Genomic DNA, 24,469 nt, shown 5'->3' with positions numbered 1-24,469 from the left:
CATGACTAAGCCGCTTCTGATGAACCAGAGCAGCGCACAGAAACACCGTTTACCTTCCCGCCAGAGTGGTACCTATTTATCTACTTGCACTTTGACATGCTTTCGAACTGCTAGGTTGGCAGGAGCAGGGATCGAGCAACAGGAGCTCACCCCGTTGCGGGGATTCGAACCGCTGACCTTCTGATTGGCAAGTCCTAGGCTCAGTGGGCCACCCGCGTAATGCAGTCATTAGGTGTACTATATAAATAGGGTTAGGGCTGACAATGTGTCGGTGGTATACATTCTGCGTTAGAGCGGCATAGGCAAAATAGCAAATCCCCAGCCATAGGAAATTAAACAATATAAATGATATGTGTGTAGTAGAACTGAGCCACAGTTTATTAAACAAAATTTTCTCAGATACCTTTTGCTATTTTTCTCACCAACACCCAGCACCTGCCATTTTTCACCCACAATGCCCTAGAAGCGGTGCTTTTTTCCCTTGAGGTATGCTAATAATAATAATAATAATAATAATAATAATAATAATAATAATTTATTTGTACCCTGCCCATCTGGCTGGGCTTCCCCAGCCACTCTGGGCGGCTTCCAAAAAAATATATTAAAATGCTCTAATACATCAAACATTAAAAGCTTCCCTAAACAGGGCTGCCTTCAGATGTCTTCTAAAAGTCTGGTGGTTGTTGTTCTGTTTAACATCTGGTGGGAAGGCGTTCCACAGGGAGGGTGCCACTACTGAGAAGGCCCTCTGCCTGGTTCCCTGTAACTTGGCTTCTCGCAGTGAGGGAACTGCCAAAACACCCTCGGAGCTGGACCTCGGTGTCCGGGTAGAACGATGGGGGTGGAGATGCTCCTTCAGGTATACTGGGCCGAGGCCGTTTAGGGCTTTAAAGGTCAGCACCAATACTTTGAACTGTGCTCGGAAACGTACTGGGAGCCAATGTAGGTCTTTTAAGACCGCTGTTATGTGGTCTCGGCGGCCGCTCCCAGTCACCAGTCTAGCTGCCGCATTCTGGATTAGTTGTAGTTTCTGGGTCACCTTCAAATGTAGCCTCACGTAGAGTGCGTTGCAGTAGTCCAAGCGGGAGATAACCAGAGCATGCATCACTCTGGCAAGGCAGTCCGCAGGCAGATAGGGTCTCAGCCTGCGTACCAGATGGAGCTGGTAAACAGCTGCCCTGGACACAGATTTGACCTCCATGGACAGCTGCGAGTCCAAAATGACTCCAATGCTGCGCACCTGGTGGCCCCACAATTGCACAGTTACCCCATTCAGGACCAGGGAATCTTCCACACCTGCCCGCCTCCTGTCCCCCAAGAACAGTACTTCTGTCTTGTCAGGATTCAACCTCAATCTGTTAGCCGCCATCCAACCGCCTCCAGGCACTCACACAGGACCTTCACCACCTTCACTGGTTCTGATTTGAAAGAGAGGTAGAGCTGGGTATCATCTGCATACTGATGAACACCCAGCCCAAACCTCCTGATGATCTCTCCCAGCGGCTGCATATAGATGTTGAAAAGCATGGGGGAGAGGACAGAACCCTGAGGCACCCCACAAGTGAGAGCCCAGGGGTCTGAACACTCATCCCCCACCACCACTTTCTGAACACGGCCCAGGAGAAAGGAGCGGAACCACTGTATGACAGTGCCCCCAGCTCCCAGCCCCTCTAGACGGTCCAGAAGGATGTTATGGTCGATGGTATCAAACGCCCCTGAGAGATCCAGCAGAACTAGGAAACAGCTCTCACCTTTGTCCCTAGCCCGCCAGAGATCATCCCCTAAACATTTTGTGAATCTAAGTTTGGTGTCCTCAAGGGGCAGTATTTCAGTATGAGTAGGAAAATGAGAGTACCCCTAAACATTTTTTTTAGAAAAAAAAACACTGTCCAGAAGGATGCTGGGTCAAAGGCCCTGGGGAGGATGGAATGGGGAGTTAGTCTATAACAACACAGTTACTGCTACTGTCCCTTCCAGAACAGGAAGTGAGGAAAGGAACAGAATGGAAAAATGAAAGAAGATGGCACTTTTGCCACTGCTAATGAGCCCCACCCCTGAGAAACTATGGGGTGATTTCTCCCTCCCTAGAGAAATTTTGTGAATTTCTCTGCCCACAAATAAGATGGGGATTTTTTTTCTAGGCTATTTGAGCACGGCTGCCTGTACCTTATGACCTGCCCCAGAAACTCTATTGAGATGCCTGCCTGATAAAGGAAGTGAGAGTAGCAAGGACACAGACGCAAGGGCCTTTTCAGTGGTGGTCCCACAATTGTGGGATGTGATTCTCTGGGCATCAGAACAGCTCCATCACTTTCAGGTTTGAAACTAACCTTAGAGTCCCCTATCTTAGAGACCTGCCACTTTGTTGCAAACTTCAGCAGCTAATTAGTTGTGAGTGCCAAACCAATATCTCTGGCTGGTTTTGACAATTTTATATTTGTCAAAACTTGGTTTCGGCAGTGTTTTGAAATATTCTGAGGCTTTTGGAGTGTTCTAAGAAGGTGCTAAATTGTGTTTCATTCTATGACACGTGGCTCGCAAATTGCTCTGGGTTTGTTTCGTTTTCTTGAAAAGGAGGATGAGACTTTATGAAACAACTACATAAAGCAAAACTCTAGGGCGCATAGTTTCCCAGCCAGCAGTTGTCTCCCCCCCCCCCCCTTGTTAAAATACAGAATTGAAAGTTGCACTTCCCATGGCTGCTTTTCCGGTCTTTTGGTTTTTTTAGGAGTGCAAAGAATGTGGTGTGCATTTGACCCTACATTTTAACATTTGGGGAGACAGCAGAGGGAGTGTACAGAGAGAAAGGGAAGAGAGAGGCCAGCCTAAAATATCTTTTTAAAAAATAAATCATCATTATGATCAGATGCAGTCACAATTGGTACTTAAGCTCTGCCTTGGCTTGGGATGAAGACAGGTAATGCCAGAGGCTTTGCAGAACAGGGGGAGCACAGCTTTGTTTCTCTCTTTTCCTGGAGAGAGCTCTGAGGCCTGGGGGGGGGTCACACCATCTATGCCCCCCACCCCAGCCTCATCTCCCAGTTCAAGTCCTCCCTCATGCAGAGGAAACGGTCGAGGCCGTGAGCGCTGGTACGAATGCAAGGCTGGCTGGATGAGGCTGAGCTGGAAAATGTGAGTCTCGGCACCAGTGCGCATCTTTTAATTGCTGCTCAGCTTAAGGATGCTAAGTTTAGACCGAGAAATGGCTGTTGACTCACAGTGGAGGGTAAGGTGCACCAGTTCCGGCTGTCAGGTGCCTGGTGTGCGGAACGCCCCCTCCTGCAAGCAGGCAGGCATATGTGCCTTGCCCGAGATCTATGTTTAGTAACTTTTCTTCTTGTTTGTCTCCAGCATCCTCGCCACAGCAGGGACCCATTTCAACACCCATGTGGACCTGAGGACGCTGCGGGCAGTGCGAGTGCTCAGACCCTTGAAGCTTGTCTCAGGCATTCCTAGTAAGCATCTGGTTTCTCCCCATCCCTCCTTCCCTCCTCCTTCCCCGCTGAGCAGCATTGGTGTTTACAGCGTGAATCCTTCATATCCTGCTGTGCTGTTCGCAGGAGTGCTTTACGCAGCCAGGGGGAATTGCTGCAGGAGATGCCGTGCAAGAAAGTCCCGGGTTCACACATTCTGGGATGTTGCATATGAGCGATTGCTAACAACTGGGTTGCCAGGTCTCATGAACCTGGGAGGATCCTGGTGGTCAGGAGCTTGGTGGATGCAGGAAATGCTGCCTGGAGGGCCAGGAAAAAAAATATACTGTATTTTTCGCTCTATAGGACGCACCGGACTATAGGAGGGGGAGAACAGGGGGAAGAAATTTCGCCCCCTCTCTGCTCAGAGCCCCTTCAGCGAAGCAGCAGGAGAAACGGAGCCCTTCCATTTTTCCTCCCACTTCGCTGAAGGGGCGCTGCGCAGAGAGGGAAAACTGTGCAGCGCCTCTCCAGCGAAGCGAAGCCTGGAGAGCAAGAGGGATTGGTATGCACCGACCCCTCTCGCTCTACAGGCTTCAGGTGGCTATCCGCAAGCCTTCAGAGCGCAGCAGGAGTTCCTGCTGCACTCTGAAGGCTTGCAGATGGCTGCCTGAAGCCCCTGGAGCACAGCGGGCATTCCCTGCGCTCCGGGGGCTTCAGGCGGCTTCAGCGAAAGCAACGCGAAGCCTCCGGAGTGCGGGGGGAGCTCTCCCTCTGTCCTTCGGAGACTTTGCATTGCTATCGTTGAAGCCAAGGAGCCTGCATCCACTCCATAGGACGCACACACATTTCCCCTTCATTTTTGGAGGGGGAGGGGAAAACGTGCGTCCTGTAGAGCGAAAAATACGGTAATCCTGGCTGAAGATTAAGTGGGCTCCCACACTGGCTATGCCAACTAGTTCAGGGATGAAGTCTGAGAGACATGGGGGTGGAGCATACAGCAAACACACTTTATCAGGCCTGGCTCTGGAGATACCATGGTGAGAATGCTATTTATCATTTGTCCGGAGTGTGCACGTCATCACCTGATGAGTCCGGTGGTGTGTATTACCCTGTCAGGCAGCAAGAACTTCACCATGCCTTGATCCACTTGATCAGAAATCTTGCCAAGCAGGGGAGTGCCACGTCATAGTGGTCAAGACATTGCTACCAGCTCCAGTGGGCTGGGGGAAGTGAATACATGGGGGAGGCAGTTGCAGAAGCCAGCAAGTGAATGAGCAGGCTGGTGTTGTTTGCTGAATTCTCAATCATCTGCTTAAAAAACACTTCTTGGTTGGGCTGAGGACAGTGGCGTAGCGTGGGTTGTCAGCACCCGGGGCAAGGCAAGTAATTTGCGCCCCCTAACCCGTGGATTTGCGCCCCCTAACCCCAGATGTTGCGCCCGGTGTGGCCGGCTCCCCCTGCACCCCCCACGCTACGCCACTGGCTAAGGAGCCAGGTCAGAGTTTTCATGGGCGTGCTACGAATTCCATAATTTATAAAACCACCGCTGAGTCAGCAGTCTGCAAGACAACCTGAGGACTGTGACGCTGCCTGGCTTGTTTGCACAAGCATCTTTCTCTTGTGCAAATACCTTTGTTGCATGGCACATCCATTGCCTCCTGCATCCCATAAGATGCTCTTAAGGGTGGTTCTGGTGGACAGCCCTTCCTTTTGCTAACGACTGTCCCATTTCTACCAATTCTGTGATGTGCTGCCAGACCAGCACCTACTTTACTTTGCTTCCCTCGGGCTTTAGCACTGTAGTAACCAGCTTTCCAGATAAGATTTTTTGTAACCGCTTCAGTCTTTGGGCTTATCCACACTACCTTTCCCACTGCTTTTTCTGGGCATGGTCTGCACTTTAAAGCTCTGTCCCCTGAGCACACTTTATTTTTGCTCCAGAGCTTTTCCAGCAAAAAACCACTCTTTAGAGCTGAATTGAAGCAAATGGCAATACGCAGAAAACCTGAATTTGGGGAAAGCTCTGGGGCAAAAGACATGGAATTTTAAAGCATGGAACTATGCCTGGAAAGTGCAGGGCAAAGGGGAAGTGGAGATAAGCCTTACATTGACTTCTTCATATTGTAATGGCCCTTTACCTTCTCCTTCTCCTTCTCCTTCTCCTTCTCCTTCTCCTTCTCCTTCTCCTTCTCCTTCTCCTTCTCCTTCCTTCTTTCCATCCCTCCCTCCCTCCTTCCCTCCCTCCAGAGCTCCTACTTTAAGGAGAGGAAAATTGTCCGACCGCATCTGGCAATGGTACTTCTGTTTTTAATTGCATTCTCCCCCTTTCTCTTCCTCAAGGTTTACAGATTGTGCTCAAATCCATCATGAAGGCAATGGTGCCTCTTCTGCAGATCGGTCTCCTCCTCTTCTTCGCCATCCTGATGTTTGCCATCATTGGCCTGGAGTTCTACAGCGGAAAGCTTCACCGGGCTTGCTACGTAAACAATTCAGGTGAGGAACGTCCCATATCCCCTCTCCTTTTCCAGCTTAGTTCTAGCCTTTGACTTCTCAAGTGCCGCCATGACAAACTCAAGAAGCCATCAGGGGCTTCCAGGGTGGCCACCAAGGCACCAATTCACCCTACGGCATGTGGCTCCTCCTCCAGTTGCATCTTGGTGCCATTGCTGGCGGGAGGCTGCTTCGATTTTCCTTTCCTACCACAACAGGAGGAGGAGGTGAAGGAGTTGGGCTCTGGAGTCGCACGATGCTTGCCTCTCTGCTTTTTGGACACTGTTGCCGGGGGGGGGGGGGGCAAAAGGGCTTGGCCCCCAGGAGCTAGCGCCCCTTCCCCAGACCTCCACCCCAAAAGGCTCAAGGAAGATAACAACAGAAACATTGCTCGCGATAATAATAAATAATAATAATAACTTATTACTTATACCTCACCCATCTGGCTGAGTTTCCCCAGCCACTCTGAATATTAGTATTAATATATTAAAAATACGATAAAACATTAAACATTTAAACTTCCCTAAACAGGGCTGCCTTCAAATGTCTACCAAAAGTCAGAAAGTTGTTTATTTCCTTGACATCTGATGGGAGGGTGTTCCACAGGGTGGGCGCCACTACCGAGAAGGCCCTCTGCCTGGTTCCCTGTAACCTCACTTCTCACAGTGAGGGAACCGGCAGAAGGCCCTTGGAGCTGGTTCTCAGTATCCGGGCTGAATGATGGGGGTGGAGATGCTCCTTCAGGTATACAGGACCAAGGCCATTTAGGGCTTTAAAGGTCAGCATCAACACTTTGAGTTGTGCTTCGAAATGTACTGGGAGCCAATGTAGGTCTTTCAAGACCAGTGTTATGTGGTCCAAGCGGCCACTCCCAGTCACCAGTCTAGCTGCTGCATTCTGTGTTAGTTGTAGTTTTCTGATCACCTTCAAAGCTAGTCCCATGTAGAGTGCATTGCAGTAGGGCAAGTGGGAGATAACTAGAGCAAAGCCAAATAAAAGATCATCAAATTGAAATCCTCATGGAAATATCCTTACTCTTTGCTGACCTCACCCTAAAACATACGCATGCACACACAGTTTGGAGTTTTATGCCAGATTTCCCAACACCAAAAACGACTACAAGAGGAGAGGATTTTGCTTTGGGTGTTTTGCAGCGAGGTGCATGGATATTTGCAAGGCAGCCCGGATAACTTCAGGACACAAACACTAACTGAATCGTTTTGTGATGAGAGGGTGGGGGAGAAATGGAAAGATCCTGAGTTGTTGTAACACCTCCCTACCCAGCACCACCCAGTGGAAACCAGAATACTGTTGAAAACCAAATCACTGCCAAATGGCAGCTGTGGTTGTAAGGTTTTGGGTTTCTAAAGCAAGGGGGTTATGAGAATGGATATTTTAAATGCATAGATTCATAAATCACTTACTCTGCTGAATCCCCACATTTTGTGCAGGGTGTGTGGGTGTAATATAGAATTTGCAACACTCTAGTGCCCCGCTCGAATGTGGCAAAGAACCTGAACCCAAGGAGAAGTTGGCTCAGCTCTCAGTTGCACCCACAGTTCTTTGGGGAAAGTAACTGGAACACAATGGTGAGACCATGTGAGGAGGGTCAATACTTAATCCCTCCCATAAGGAACTGGAAGTCTCTAGGAGCAATTGGGCAGTTTTAACTCACCCACCCCAAGACTGTGTTGCAGTTGGGGATAACACACAATGAGGGCAAAATTCTGGTGCTGGGAAGGCCCCGCCTCCTACAGAGAGAGGATGCAGTGGGTATCCATGTGTGTCAACCACACAGAGATGCACTGTGCTCCCATGGAAATTCTTGCTGCAGGAATGCTACAACGTCACAACCTTTTTATGGGGCAAACCAAAGGTCACAGAGCTGTGAGCAAGTTTTTTTGAATTCCCTATAAGTTTTCATCAGTTGTCCAGTGAAACAAGAGGTGTGTGTGTGTGTGTGTGTGTGTGTGTGATGGCCCCTTCCTTTTTGTTGTTTCATTCCGTATCTTGACAGATGAAGAGTTCTGGAGAACTCAGAAGTTTGCCCACAGCACTGTAATATTTGGGTTGGATGTGGAACTGCAATGCCATGTGAGCGAGATGAATAAACACCCACCAATAAAAGATAATGGGAGAGGATTTACCCCAGCAAATTATTTGTCAAAATTACAAATACCCAAATACCCTCGATAGATTCAACATGCTGCCACCTGCCTTATTGCAGGGCAGATTCGAGGGTAAACCATACGTGGAACGAGTCTGCCCACGAACGAGCTTGATGGAGGTAGAAACTGTCTCTCACGTCTTGTTACGCTGCCATTTCTATGGGGATATACAGTCGGTATTTATCACTCCTGTTATGCAAAAATCTCCAAATGGGTCCAAACTTCAATGTCTAAAACTCCTGGTAGAGGACAAGGATCCAGAGATCACGCTAAGGGTGGCCAAATTCTGTGCGACTGCCACAAAACTTAGGGAACAAGCAGTGCTACCAAAATGATTAAGGTTTTAAATGACAATTTTAGGTTATATTTTAATGATCAAGATTTAATATATATTTTTAACTGCCACTATATCTGTATTGTCTCTGTTATACCCAATTGCAATTCAATGCATTCCTGTTGTGTTTTATGATTTTCCTGATATTGTAAGTGAGCCGGAACTGTGACCGTAATAATAAGATTCATTCATTCATTCGGCTTGGTTGCAATAAAGGTTATACAATACTGTGGGTCTCCCCTGCTCTTGGGGACATTCCTTTTTCTTTCCATTGATTCACCTGTGTCCTATTGGTTTAACCTGTGTGTGATTTCAGGTGAATTGCAAGAGTTGGACCCGCCTCATCCCTGTGGGGTGCAGGGATGCCCTGCAGGTTATGAGTGCAGAGAGTGGATTGGTCCCAACGACGGGATCACCCAGTTTGACAACATCCTCTTTGCTGTGTTGACTGTCTTCCAGTGCATCACCATGGAAGGATGGACTACAGTGCTGTACAATGTGAGTAAAACCTGCAAGGAACGACTCTGAAGATAAATTAGATCTTCCACTTAATCTACATTGTGATGTCTTCGGTTTGCCATTATTACGGTGTTTTCACTTCTTTTCTCTCCATTTCCTATATAGCGTAGGTCTTGCCCAGTTCACCTTGCTTAGTATATTCCCACTGCAAGTGAGAATCAAAATCAGAAGAATCTTTATTTGCATCAGCTACTAGCCATAACAATAAAATAAAATAAAACGTACTGAAGATAGAGGTAAAAACTTAACTATACAAAGTACATTTTGGAGGTTTACACCAATAATCCAATAATAGATCTTATTCTAATTGCCCCTGCTAAAAACCTTGCGGGTTTTGCTGTCACCTGATCATCTTGATCTGCTAAAAGAAAGGACACAGTAGGAATGGTTGAGTCAGCCGACATGGACAATAGTAGAGGGGTAATAGCCTCACTCCTCAAATCTTTATAAAGCAAGCCAGAAGCACATGAGCCACTGACTCAATACTGCCCCCTCCACAGGGACATAACTGTTTTTCCAGTGGAATTTTTTGAAATCGACCCTCAAGTACGTACAGCATATTCAATCTTGCAAAAGCGAAAGCTTGTCTCTATTTGGGGATTGTTAAATTTTGCAAATACAGTGGTGCCCCGCAAGACGAATGCCTCGCAAGACGGAAAACTCGCTAGACGAAAGAGTTTTCCGTTTTGGAGGTGCTTCGCAAAACGAATTTCCTATGGGCTTGCTTCGCAAGACGACAATGTCTTGCGAGTTCCTGCTGGTTTTTTCCCCTCCCCCCCCTTTTCCTAAGCCGCTAATCTGCTTATCAGCTGATCCGATCAGCAGATAAGCCGCTAAAAGCCGCTAAAAGCGCTAATAGCGCTAATCCGCTAATCCGTCAATGGGCTTGCTTCGCAAGACGAAAAAACCGCTAGACGAAGAGAATCACAGAACGGATTCTTTTCGTCCTGCGAGGCACCACTTTAGAGTGCCAAAGTGTCAAAATGCCTAGGTGGAAAATAATCATAACTATGGACAACATTTCCTTATTGTGGCCAAATTGTTCTGTCACTCCATATCATATAGGCACTGTCTAATTAAATTGATTGCTTTACTGAAGCCCACTGTTAATAACTGTTGTAGTAATAAACCAGAAAAGTAAAGCTTTTGGTTGACAATTTTAGTCCAAGCACTGTCATGGCAATCTTGCGATACTAAGGGTAGTAGACCTGTGGGGTTTCAGTTTAGTGAACAAGTGAGCTTGTTTCTACTTTTTTTACAGTATTACATCTATTCCCTACAGTGCTTCTATACTAAATTGTATGATGTGCATGAGTTGTGAGGGTTTGGTACATCCTCAGGCATTATTTTAACAAGTGAGCTGAAGCTGCGGTGTTTTCCTGCCTGTGACTCCCCTAGTGTTTGGTACAGTAGCATCATGTTAAACCACAGCTGCCTCCTTTTCCCAAGTGATGTCAGTGTGGACAGCAGGCTCGCATAGACTCAGTGCGTGGTTGCCTGCAGTGAATAAGAAGTACCTCCAGATTGCTAGGTGAAAAAACTTGAAAATTGGAATAATTTATTTGTTTTCTTCTTGCTGTCTCTTTCTATGTGTGAGTGGGCAGGGTAACTTTCCTTCTTTCTTTTTTTTGTTTCGCAGACTAATAACTTTTTCTTTTTAGGAAAGTTAAGGATTTTTCTTTTTCTTTCTTGAGGAAAGGATCACAACCCGTGAGGCGTACATTCCTCTTGCTTTTAATTCTGGCACATTTTGCGTGCTTTTGGATTTCAAAAACCTCCCAAAACCTGTTGCAGCAGAGGCAACAGAGGGAAAAGTGAAATACTATATACATCATGGGATGGCATGCTTCTGTCGAACCTCTTACATCTGTTGTGTTTTTGGGGGGCCTGTGGGACAGACCAGAGTTGGACAGAGCAGGGAGAAGGTTTCAGGCAATGGAAATTTTAGCTGGATAAAAATGGGATGGTGGTGCAGAAAAAACCCCCTCAAGGGAAACATTTGCAGGATATAAGCTCCAGAACGTTTGCCAGATCTTCGACTGACAGTGTGCTTTGACAACTTCCAGAGCCAAGGTGACCAGGCTCTGATGTATGAAGTGACCCCTGTCTCCCTTTAGTAAGGCTCACCTCTTTAAATTGTAAATGCTCTAGTGTCATGAATGAGCCAGCTCCCAGGGAAAGGTTGTTGCCAACTGAAGAAAGCAGCCAAGAACAGAGAGGGTTAACTGCCACGCAGGATGAGCATTGACTAGTGCCAATTCCCCCGCCCCTTGGAATGCCGGCTGATAAGGGAATGGCGGGGAGCAAGCTAAAACGCGGTCAAAGCTCGCCAGAAGCACAAATGGGCGGGAAAGAGTTAAGAGACAGCTTCTCAGAGAATGGGGAAGAGAAGGGAGCTGACCCACTCAGTCCGAGGTCTCGACGAATGGGAGGGCTGCAAGATAGGAAGCAAAACAAAAGATGTATGAAGCGAAAGTTCAGTTGCTTCTGGTCACACCGGAAGCAGTCTTCAGAAGGGTCATATTGATTGATTCATTGATTGATTGATGATGGTGGAGGCTGTGTTAAAGCCGTCCAGATATTTCTGTTTCTTTTGACAATAAATCATCCTTTTTAATTAACTATGCTCACTCAAGCTGGGGACTGGACTCCTGACATCTAGCTTAGATAATAATAATAATAATAATAATAATAATAATAATAATAATAATAATAATAATAATATCATCTTTATTGTCATTGCCCCCTTCGGGGACAACGAAATTACTTGACTGCTCCATAAAAACACTAATTAAACAATACAATATAATACAGCAAGGGAGATTAGATGACTTTCAAAGTCCGGGCTTCCCATTCAGGGCCGAGATCGCTCTGGAGAAGAAGCTGTTCTTAAGACGGCTCGTTCTTGTCTTCATCGTCCTGTATCTCTGTCCCGACGGCAGGAGCTCGAAGAGACAGTGACCAGGATGCGATGGATCTTTTACTATGTCCAGTGCCTTCCTATGGCACCTTGTGGCATAAATCTGCTCTGAGGTGGAGAGTGGGCAGCCAACAATGCTCTCTGCTGCCTTAACAACCCTGCACAACCCCATCCTGTCCTGGGTAGTACAGCTTCCGTACCACACACATAAGCCATAAGTGAGCACGCTCTCAATGGCACAGTGATAGAAGGCAAGCAGCAGTTTCTGCGGAAGATGGTTTTTCCTTAGTATTCTCAAAAAGTACAGTCTCTGCTGCGCCTTCTTCACAAGCCCCCTTGTGTTGACCCTCCAGGACAGATCCTCTTGTAATTCAATGCCCAAAAATCTGAACATGGCACTCATCCAGTGCTCTGTTGGTTTCTTTGCAGCTGCTCAGGCAAGAAGGCCTGAGTAAATGTAGGGTCATGGCAGGTGGTGGGGCTGACTGCTGAGGGAGCTCCAGCTGGACCCTTGATTTGTGTCTGGTTGTGCTCCCTGGTCAACTCCTCTCCAGATGTGTGCTGCTGGATCATCAAGTCTGTGTGGTGCCTTCTAAGCCACATCTTCTCTGTTGGCAACCTGGGTGCGCCCTGGTCACCTCCTCTTAACTTGCAGGGCAGTTTCATGACATCAGGTCTGTTAGAAAACCACTGTCAATCTCCACAACAATATTCAGCTGCAAGACACTGTTCCAGGGTTCTTTCAGGTTTGTTGCTGCTGCTGAAGATGAATAAAAATAGAATCGGATGAACACCTGCACTTGGGCAGGCTCCCCATCCCTTTTGTGACTTAGCCATATGGCATGATCTGTACAGCCATGCAGCTGCTGTCATAACATCAGCCATGGGGGAACTAGCAAGGTATACAAGTTAGAAACAGCGATTAGGCTCCTGACAAAGCAATTCTTCTGAGGGCAGACACATTCGGTAATTATCTAAAATAAGGCTTCTCAGCAACCCCCATCCTGTCCCTTCACATCTCTTCCTCCCCCCCCGCCATGAACTGCGGTAGTACGTGTATTGAAGTGAAATAATTCCATTATAAGTATGCAATACAACTCCTATAGGAATCTGATCCTGTAACTGTGCTTAAAGGCTTGGCAGACTCCCTTGGGTGAGGTAGGCAGCAAGAAAGAACATAGTTCTTAATGATGGTGCCAAACTGCAGGCGTGGTGGCTGTGCTCCCCCAGCCAGGAAGTAGCCGAGCAGTTAAGTGCTCAGATTGGTGCCTTCCCCTTTCTGCTGGGAAACAAAGCCCTTGTTTCTTGGTTCCTGTGGCCTGTGCTGCTGTAAATAACTACAAATACCAACCATCTGCGCCTCAGCAAGGTTACTGTAGAGAATAATTATTAGTGTTTCGTCTCTGAGAGATTGAGAGATTGGACTACTCTCTCAGGAGACTAAAGTTATTTGATGCATTCAGTTCAAAGCTGCGAGGGAAATGAATATCAAGAAATGAATTCATTCGTTTGCTTCTATTTTATCCGTTTATTTTTCAATGCAATTCCTTTTTTTTTTTTTTCAAAAAAAGCAACCTCGGGGCTGCTGACAACAGTTATGCAGGACAACAAATTCTGATCAACACAATTTCAAATGAAAAATGCGGCCTGAACAACAGTGACTTATCATAGAATCATAGAATCATAGAGTGGGAAGAGACCACAAGGGCCATCGAGTCCAACCCCCTGCCAAGCAGGAAACACCATCAGAGCACTCCTGACATATGGTTGTCAAGCCTCTGCTTAAAGACCTCCAAAGTAGGAGACTCCACCACACTCCTTGGCAGCAAATTCCACTGTGGAACAGCTCTTACTGACAGGAAGTTCTTCCTAATGTTTAGGTGGAATCTTCTTTCTTGTAGTTTGGATCCATTGCTCCGTGTCCGCTTCTCTGGAGCAGCAGAAAACAACCTTTCTCCCTCCTCAAAATAGCAGCATGTTTTTAATAAAGTTCTGGTGGCATTTGGAATAAAAATAATATATTTTCAATTACTTGCCAGGCAAGCACTCCTCCACAGAATGCATTCTTGCCAGGCTTTGTCCTAAGGGGTTTGGGTGAGTCTGCGGTTGGGCCAGGGGTCCAAGCACAACATGAGGGGGGGAGTGTCTCTGAGGGAGACAGGCAAAGGCTTTTGAGGGGGAATTCGGGCATCTTGAATGTGACAGCATGCTCTTCAGGGTCCTTAGTAACATGATTATGTAGTGTGGTGGAGTCTCCTTCTTTGGAGGTCTTTAAGCAGAGGCTTGACAACCACATGTCAGGAGTGCTCTGATGGTGTTTCCTGCTTGGCAGGGGGTTGGACTCGATGGCCCTTGTGGTCTCTTCCAACTCTATGATTCTATGAAAGGTTTCTGCACAGCCCCAGTCCTGTTCTTCACATAAAGTCCCCATGGAGTCAAAGCGAAGGTGGACTCTGAGACTGTGGTTGGCGTCAGTGTAGCACGATCCAGTTTGTGTTCTTGTTACAGGTCAAGAAAGAAATGGGTTTTTTGGTTTTTGGTTTTTTTTTAAGTGATTGTCAGTATAAGCTTAGTGAAAAATGAACAGGGAGACAGCAAAATTGCAGTTTGATTTTTTTTAAAAAAGTGTGTTTTGCTGCTTTCTGCACGTCATTCATCTATCAAACAACATTTCTATGCAACAAATGTTTAGAGGTTTCAATGGCTGACCTCAAGTGAACAGGTATCCTGTTTTATCTAAAATACAGCTAGGGGAAATGTCAGTCGCGGGGGGGGGGGGGGAGAGATAATCAATTTTCCACTTGGCGAAATAAAAATGGAACACATCAGTTCAAATGGAAATTACCGGTTATGGGTGGAGAAACATCACATTTGTATTTGTTTGCATGTTTTTAAAAAAATCATTGGGCAGTGGTGGCAATCAATGTATTTGAAAAGGTCATGGAAATGTATTGGAGCATGACAAATTAGTTTTTATTTTCACAGCTGTGGTAATAAATTTATGTTGGAATTAAAATAAATTTAAAATTGGTTTAAGTGCATTAAGCAAAAAATGATAATAGAAATGGGTAGATGATGACGAGAGCCTTTCAGTCTGGGAATCTCCAAGGGGGGTGGCTTCCCTTTACAATTTAACTCAAATCATACTTTCAGAACATCCCGCTGGCGAGATGGGGAAGGCAAGTGTCAGGGAACTGACATCGGAGCTAGAGGCGGAGGGAAGGCTCTCAAATGATGCTGGAGAAGGGCCCAGCAGGGAGAGAGGCAGCTCCGCAGATGGGGAAGCAAATCAGCGCAACACCAGGGATATAGAGGGGCTGATGGGGGAATCGGTGAGAGGGCTCCAGGACTCTTCACTGGACACCAGCGGGGAGAGCACGGGTCCTCCGCTACCCACGCCCACCCTGCGCAGAAGACTTCCGCGCAGAGAGAGTAGGAGGAGACTGGGTGTCTAACAACTTTTATGTTGGAAAAGGTTTAAGAAACGCCCACTGACGGATTCTGCTAGCGGCTGAGGCAGCCACGAAGTGAAGGGCTGTCCAGACTGAAAGGTTTAGCAAGGCAACAAAGCCTGGAGAGGCGGCAACTTACGCACGAGCAACCCATACACATTACAGCAAGAGAGTAAAGGGCTGTGCTACTCCTTGAACTGAAGACCAGCATTTCACTGTGGTTACGTGTTTCTGATCGACAAATGAGCTATTCTGCTGCGATGGCATCTCTCTGCAATCTGGTGCCGTTCACATAAGGCTTCAGCAGACCAAGTAAATAAATGCACTCCCCGTGTAGACTGAATCATCGCTGCAAGAGCCTTGTGTGGCCTGAGCACTGTGGAATAAAAATGCACCACCTAGACATTACGTTTGAAACAGCCCCTTGCCTGGCTGCCTATGAATGGTCTATTTGGTGCCATTGGATTTCTCCCAAAGTGACCGTTTTATACAAAACTGAAGGTGAAACGTCTACAGGAATTTTAGAGAAAATCTGAAACAATTTAACTCAGCTTGGTTAAGTTTTTCCAGAGGGGTTTCGTGCGTCTTTCACACAATGCACCCCGAGACAAGTATCCCAAGGGACAGTTGGCCCGTTTACCTGAAGTCAGAGCTGGTCTTGGTAGTGAGAGAGCACGGGTTGGCAAGGCTTACCAGGCATGGGCCAGATCACTCCCGCAGAGATCCTCCATGGGCTGGACCAGCGCCGCCGGAAATTGCATCTACGCATGTCTGCGGCACCGGAAAGCACTTCTGCGAATGCCCAGACGCCACAAATCACACCTGTGCAGAAGCAATGTTCGAAGTCTAGGCATGCGCAGAAGCGATTTCCGAAACCACAGACATGCGTAGAAGTGATTTCTGGCATCTGGGCATGCGCAGAAGCGATTTCCAGAGCCGCGGAAGAGAGTCCCCGCGCCACGCTGCACTGGTTTAGCACAGCGTGTTGGACTCGCTGAGTGGGTAGCTCGGTTCATGAGCGGCTTGTGGGCTGGTTAAGCGATCCTCATGGCCTGCTTCTGGCCCATGCGCCTTAGTTTGCTGACCTCTGTGAGAGAGTCTTTGTCATTCCCCACCCAAAGATTTTAGAAACATTTGCTTCAAAATTTGCCTTTTCCTATAGCCTAGAAAATGCATTTTATTTGATATCATAACCACATTGTTTTCATTGTCACCAAAATCCTGGCCCCCACATGCATCTAGTACACTTTCTAAATTCCACAGTATCTGCCAGTGAAACCATGAAATCTCATTAAGTAAAGAAAAGTGCCATTTTATGCATTTTATACAGAAGTGTACTGTCACCTTGAAACACACTGCAGTCTAGTAGCTACTGTAGATCACAGATCAATAATCCATTTCAATAATGTGGGCAGGATTCACCTAAGGAGCCTCATCAGCTTATGCAATGGGTAGGGTTGCCATATTCCCCAAAGTGAAAATGTGCACGTAGTTGTTGAGCTTTTTTGGGGGAACAAAAAAGTCCACCTGGACGCCATTTGGCTGAGCGATTCTCAGAGCAAAACCCAGACATATGGCAGCCCTAGCAATGGGGCTTTCACCATCCCCACCCCCCACCCTTGCAATTGGCTCTGGGGAAATGGAGAGAACCTCCAGAAGGGTGTGTGGCAGATGAAGAGGAGGGAGTGATTGTTCTCTCTGGGGTCATTCCACATCAAATCAACTCAAAAAAACAAAGGTTTCATTAATTCTTTCTATCACACTATGGATTGTAGGAAAGTTGTACCTAGTAACCATTCCCCCCCCCCCCCACGATGTCCCAAAAACGCAAATTTTTGTTACAAGACATAAAACCCCCATAAATTTCATTCTTTGTCGAGAAAGTGCATGTCTTTGCAATCACTTTCACCATCGAAATTGATTCCATCATGCCCACATGCTGAAACTTGAGGTTTTCTAAACCTAGTTTTTGCACCAAAAAAACTACATTTATAATTTTTTTTAGGCATTTATAAAATCTTTTGAGTGCTGGTGTATTTTTTCCTGAAATCCTCATCATGTTACTGAGCTCTGTGTAAAATTTCAAAGAGATCTGATCATTGGTTATGGGGGGGGGGTGTACACAAGGCCAAGGATCTCAAGAGGGACAGAAATGCAGATTTCACGAAACTTTGAAGTACTATGAAATTAAAACTGTTTGAGATAGAGGGGGGAAATTTAAGGGGGTTTCTTTCAACCATAAGGGAAGGGTGTACACCAAGTTTCATCAAAATCCAAGACGGTGGGTGACAAGACTGCGTTGAACTGATGTGGAATGACCCTCTGGCAAGCTGAAATGCTTCCAGAGATGATCCTGTTTGACAGTGGAACAGACTCCCTTGGGAGGTGGTGGACTCTCCTTCCTTGGAAATTTTTAAGGTTGGATGGCCGTCTGTCAGGGATGCTTTAGCTGAGATTCCTGCATTGCAGGGGGTTGGACTGGATGACCCCTAAGGGTCCCTTCCAACTCTACGATGCTATGATTATAGTGCAACATTGAATTCCATCCTTTGTCAAAAAGTTTGCAAGCAGGTTAGGCCAATGACTGTTATACAGACTCAGGTAATTGCTCACATGAAAAAGCAAATGCTTGAGAAATGGAATATGTTTTTTAAAAGAAAAAAGAAGCAGAACATGTTCAGATGCAAACTCATGAAAGCCTTGGTCAACAACTAGAGGTTGTTGTCAACACCTAGAGGCTGTCACCCACAGTATACAAAATACTACTCCCAAACCCCATGAACCCCCTAGATCTAATCAAAAAACAATGGGAGGACAACATAGGCTATGAGATTAACCCTACTCAGTGGACCAGAATGTGGTCTAAACCCCCCTTTAAATCCATATCAACGAAAAGTAAAGAACTCACTCTAAAACTCACCTACAGGTGGTAAGTAGCACTAATACGCCCAGGAACCTCACCAAAACGCTGGAGAGGGTGCACCTCCACAGGCACATACTTCCACATGTGGTGGGAATATCCAAAAATCCAACTATTCTGGACAACAGAAATATGCAAAATAACTAAGCAAGTATTAGAAATAACCCCAGAACTGGCCCTACTAAACATCTTCCAAGACAATAGTGCCCACTCACATCACAAAGAACTCATAACTTACCTACTCTCAGCAACCAGAAACAACATAACCAGACACTGGAGAGACCTGTCAGGAGTAAGCATGGACCAATGGTGTCAAAGCGTATGGGAAACAGCCTTATTAGAAAAACTGACCAATAAACTGAAACTGACATGGGGACAAATAGAAGAAGACACCTTCACCCCGGGATGGCTTCCCTTTATCATATACACAGCCCAACAAGACAACGACAAGAATCCGCCAACAGCATACGAATCAATATAGCTAAGCTGATCCAAAACATCCATCCACCCCACTCACACATGAAAACAAAGTTCACCACAGCCAGTCACAAATGAACAACCACACCCTAAGCCAACCCCCAACCTTTCTCAACACCAAAGGAACACAAGCGAATAGCAAAGAGAACCTGCACAAGTGACGCTGACACAAAATATACATTAAGTAAAATAGAAACATCGCCGCCCGACCCCACTCTCACTCACCATTCTCCCTCCACCTCTTCCCCCCTTTTCTTCCTAATGTAACACCAATGTCTCAACAAACGAAACTGATCTGTAGAAAATGTAACTTGAAAAAGAGACATTGCACATATTTTTGTAAACCAAGAAATCTTTAATAAAAATACATTCCAAAAAACCACAAAAAACTAGAGGTTGTCATGAGGGAGGCTGAGGGGCTGGCAGGTCAGGAGGCCATTTCCTATCACTGCACGCTGCCACATCCTTGGCTCACTTGAGGGTTGACAACAGAGTGTGGGGGTCAAGCACAGGGGCAAGATTCAGCCCAGGAGCTGCCAGTTGCTAACCCCTAAGCTAGAGACAGATACATTTGTGATGAAAGTGACGATCAATTCCAGGCAAGGTGGTTGTTGGAAGCATTGTCTCTTTGGCATGAGTCAGGGGATATACATAAAGAGAGAACAAGTGACACCTGCTTTCCGAAAGAGAATGCTAACAAGCACTAAGAGAGCAGAAGTTATTCTAATTAAAATGCATGCTCAGGCAGAAAGACGGAATAGAGACCAGATTTGTACCCAAAGGCGCTTAGAGCAGATCCAAGGTTGTGGAAAAGAGACCAAGCAGAATGGCGCAATGTTAAATGCACAATTAATAAGCTCTCTTGTTTGGGAAAAGCAAAAGTTGCAGGAGAGAGAAATCAGCTAGCATTCTGGAATAATTTCCACAAAAGAAAACTGAATATGTGAAATATCCGGAATGGATTCTTGATACTTTCATTTCTGTGGCTTGTATACAAAAGTTGTCCAGGTTTTCTGGGTAGAGGATTGGTGGTTGGTGGTGAGGTTTGGGAGATGTCTTGTTTGTTCCACTTCTCTCTGACCAGTGGAAGCTCTCAGTTTGTGACCTAGATCAGAGGAGAGAGATGGCAGCCAAAGACAATGGCACTGAGTCATTAACTGCAGGCACAATTGCGTCACAATGACCAGGTTTGCCACAGCTCAGACAAGTGCACGGTTCCTCTTCTAATTTCCTGTTCATCCACAGGATTAGGATTCTGGAGTGCTAGTCATTAAATAAACCAATAAACCGTGAAAAGGGCTCTCACCATTCAGATGCACAGAGTGCTGACATATCCTGGCTAGAGGAACACAAGTGTCAGGGACCAGGCAGAGGAGGAATGGTGGAAACCGCCTCCCCATCTTGACCCTTCCAGGGAGGAGGAAGAGGAAGACAGTATAGATTTACAACAGGGGTTTGAGGGAGGTCGCAGCTCAGAGGCAGATGAGGGGAAAAGCTGGGAAATCATGGGAGAGCCAGAACAACACCCAGCTGACACGATGTCACTAGAAAGCATTCCAGACCCTCCATCTCCCAGAACCTGGCGTGCCTTAAAAGTAGGAGAGCAAAGACCTCAAAGACAGAGGGCTACGCCTGAGACTTTCTACCTTGTGGCTTCCATCCTCTGTAAGGATGTGCCATGTGCTGTTGGCTAAGAGCTAGAAGTGGAGTCCGAAAAGTGAGAATGGAAAAAGGGAAGACGGCTGCATGGCTAGCCCTTTTCCAGGCTCTGCTAGCGTTACACCCGTCTACCTGGCCATACACCAAGGGGAGGATGCTCCAGAGCAGATATGACAGGAAGCCCTCCCTCTCTGGAGCCACATTCCCTCGTGTGTCCACTCTAGGCAACAGAAAAATGTTGTACTTGACTGCTTCAGTGATGATACATCCCACACTTTCTCCCCCGAGTCCCCCACCTTTGTGTGGAATACAGTGGTACCTCGGGTTACAAACACTTCGGGTTACAAACTCTTCAGGTTACAGACTCTGCTAACCTGGAAGTAGTACCTCGGGTTAAGAACTTCACCTCAGGATGAGAACAAAAATTGTGTGGTGGCGGTGCGGCGGCAGCAGCGGGAGGCCCCATTAGCTAAAGTGGTGCTTCAGGTTAAGAACAGTTTCGGGTTAAGAACGGACCTCCGGAACAAATGAAGTTCGTAACCAGAGGTACCACTGTATGCTAGAAATTGTGGTGTGACGTCCCTTCCCGCTTTAGCAAGCCCTCTAAAGGAGGATGGAGGAAGAAAGGAAAATACCCTTGACTACTCAGGTTTCCGTTGTCACCTCAGAATGAGGTAGCTCTAAAAATAAAAAGAAAAGAAAGAAAAGAAAAAGAATGAGGTAGCTCTGAGCCTACCTGCCAGTCTGTAGTGAATGCTGGCATAATCTGGGTCCTAATTGTGGGATGTAAACACAGGAGCAGTCAATGACAACATTCCTAGAGTGTACATGTTAGAACATGGGGAGGGATGTCTGTCCAGCAAGCAGGCAAACTTCCTGGGGACGGACTTCCTCCGCATGTGACCAGAGGTGGGTGTGGCCTCACCTGTGCAGGTGATGACAAAAGCACAGGGCAGGCAGCTACTCTCTCTCTCTCTCTCTGCCATTTTCCTTCGATGAGGAAACATCTAAGGATGCTCTCTTGGCTCCCAGCCAAGAGAGGAGATAAGGACTATCTTGCTACAAGATAGATTCTTAATGTATGTAACCTTTTTAAGCTGTCTGCCTTCTGGGATCATATTGTGAACAGAACGTGAGTAAACTCTTTTATACTTTTATAAAGACTGTGTTGTGTCTTGTATTTTAAGAGGGAACAAAAGGGGAAATTACCAGAGTAATTATTATAGAGGTTCTAGCGAACCTGTGCACACGTTACCGTTGCAAACTTAAAGGGGAATGTTTATAAACTCTGCTGATATTTTGGGAACTTGTTAGCACAAGTTGGATAAGGATATAATCCCACAATATATCCTCTCCTGCACCCCAGAACATTCCCACACTAATCACTGTGGGAAGTCCAGATTAACAATAGCATCGCAGTAAATGGAAGCAGGAAGCAGTCCACCGCTCCTTTTTGGAACTGTGGGCTGAATCCCCAATTGCTCTGTGACAGTGATGGTTTTTATGCATTTCAGCTTACAGCTTGATTGGGAATATGAGTCATTGTTCAAGTTGCAAAGCCTTATCATCCATGAGTAATAAAACGTGTAACATTGGTTCGCCTGAGGCAAACTTACGCCTAGCGGGCCCACTTGCGCCAATCACAACTCTAGATTCTTGGTTCCTAGATTTTTCCATAAAACCTGTTGTTGTTGTTGTTCTTGTTTACCAACTTGAAGGCAGTAGCAGGTTGTGACTGTCTAGGCAGGTCATGCCAGTAACAGGTCATCGTTGTATTTTAACAAATGGAATTGCAGACTGGTAAGATTAAATGCACTTCTGTATATGGCAGGACATGGTGTGCCCTGCAGACCAGACAACCAGAACAAATGCCCGCATCATCCTCTGGGCAAGTGGATGACATGCTTGAGTCCTGATGCTCGTGTATGTGCATATTTCCTTCTAGGATAAAATCTGCAGCCCAAATACATGCTTGTTTGAAAGTCGGCTCCAGTAAATTGCAGATGACTCCCAAGCAAGCATGAGATTAAAGCCTAAAAGCTTTCATTATATAATAAGTATCTAAATGTGCAGTTATATATATAGAGAGAGAGCAATCCAGCCAAATTTAAGCACTTTTAAATGCAATTTGTATATCCACAGGTGATTCTTAAGCACACGTTTTAACACTTCCATTTAAATCAATGGTGCTTAAAAGTGAATTTTGACTAGATTGTGCCCACTTGCTTTATATAAAAGGTACATTCACATTATGTGGATAAGTTCACCACAATTTCATATTATTTTAAACTGGGCAACATATGTTAGTTATTTGTAACACACTGGTGGACAAAAGGGGGAAGACTCTATTGACTTCCTGTTTTTTGAAACCCTGCCTTATTGTCTGAAGGCCATTCTCGCTTACGTTGACTAGCTGGGTAATTATTTGCAAGCCTGCATTTTGGTACATGAGCAAGCCAAAGCTATGAGTTGCACTGTGATAGCTAGTGCAGGCATAGGCAAACTCCACCCCTCCAGATGTTTGGGACTACAATTCCCATCATCCCTGACCACTGGTCCTGTTAGCTAGGGATGATGGGAATTGTAGTCCCACACATCTGGAGGGCCGGAGTTTGCCTATGCCTGAGCTACTGTCATTGCACACACACCAACCTTTTTTTTTTTAAGGAGGGGGATATTTTCACAATTTGCCTTAGAAGTCCCATCTTCGCAAGGTTGATTACACATAACTGTAGATCTTACTCTCCCAGGTCTTACTTGTAGAACAGAAGCAAAATACTTAAATCCATTTCAAGCCAGCTGAAAAGGTCTGCTTAGTCTGCATTCTTGCTTTGAGAAAAATCGATGGAGGATTTGCTATTCATTTTGTTCCGTGCGCAAGCTTGGGTCCTCAGATAACAGGCAAGGTATAGGCACACATTTCCTTCACATCAATGTTTGTTGCACCATGTCAGTGAGGAGGCGGAAGCAATGCACACCTGTTTAAAAGGTACTGCTGAAATTTCTGCAGTTAGGATAAGGGTTTCAGTTTGTCCCTGCTTCTCTCGCTGGTCATTTCTCTCTCTGCACTTTGGCACAAAATGAAAGGGAATGTTGTGTTGCGTTTTCCCTTTTCTGGCAGCCGCCCTTTGATGTTGAAAGAGAAGGCTCTTCTCTCCAGGAGACTTTTGCTGGCACAGCCTTTGGCTTTTCCAGGACTGCACTGGGGGTCCTCTGGGACTGTGGTTGCAAATCTCAGAGCAACAGTTTCGAGGCTTAATTGAATCCATGCTTGCTCAGGGAAGCTGGAGATGTAGACATTTGAAACAAAAAGAGAGGGCAGGAACGGGCAGGCAAAGTGGATTAAGAAAGATTAATCCTTGTTCACAGGCAGTCTGACACAGGGATGGAAAGTTCAAGAAGATGGTCTCTCAACTGCAATGAGCTAAATGGCCTGAGAAACTTGTGGAAAGCTGATAATGAGCTGGGATTACTAGAGGGGGAGAGGATACTCCTGCTCACTGTGCACTGACTTTTCATACACAATATACCTTCAAAGCACACTGAAAGCATATTTTAGTGTGTACACAGTCAGAGGCTGCAATCCTGACTGTAATCAGAAGTAAGTCTCACTGAACGGGGTGTAAGGAATGTTAGGGAAGGAGTAACACCTCTGTTATAGGGACGCGGGTGGCGCTATGGGTTAAACCACAGAGCCTAGGACTTACCGATCAGAAGGTCGGCGGTTCAAATCCCCTCGACGGGGTGAACTCCTGTTGCTCAGTCCCAGCTCCTGCCAACCTTGCAGTTCGAAAGCATGCCAAAGTGCAAGTAGATAAATAGGTACCGCTCCGGCAGGAAGGTAAATGGCATTTCCGTGCGCTGCTCTGGTTTGCCAGAAGCAGCTTAGTCATGCTGGCCACATGACCCGGAAGCTGTACGCCAGCTCCCTCGGCCAATAAAGCGAGATGAGCGCCGCAACCCCAGAGTCGGTCACGACTGGACCTAATGGTCAGGGGTCCCTTTACCTTTACCTTTAATGGCTATTAGCTCCTAGAAGCTATCAGCATGTGACAGCGGCCACATCCTGGGAAACAGCTTCAACTGGCCAGCTAAACCAAGTGAGGGCAGCCGA

The 24,469-nt window shown here is 46.3% G+C and overlaps 1 protein-coding gene across 1 annotated transcript in view; it reads left to right on the top strand.

Annotated features, from left to right (window-relative positions):
• The window catches only part of CACNA1E (calcium voltage-gated channel subunit alpha1 E), a 479,552-nt gene that overhangs the window by 245,548 nt on the left and 209,535 nt on the right, over positions 1–24,469 (top strand). Inside the window, exons 6-8 of the mRNA XM_083509855.1 lie at positions 3,352–3,455; positions 5,757–5,909; positions 8,725–8,906. Coding sequence (XP_083365981.1) covers positions 3,352–3,455; positions 5,757–5,909; positions 8,725–8,906 — 439 coding nt within the window. The remainder of the gene's footprint in view (positions 1–3,351; positions 3,456–5,756; positions 5,910–8,724; positions 8,907–24,469) is intronic.

Source organism: Podarcis liolepis (assembly GCF_965112155.1).
Source record: "Podarcis liolepis genome assembly, chromosome: 6".
NCBI lineage: Eukaryota > Metazoa > Chordata > Lepidosauria > Squamata > Lacertidae > Podarcis > Podarcis liolepis.
Note: the sequence above shows the minus strand (reverse complement) of the source record. Positions and strands in the feature narration are given on the sequence as shown.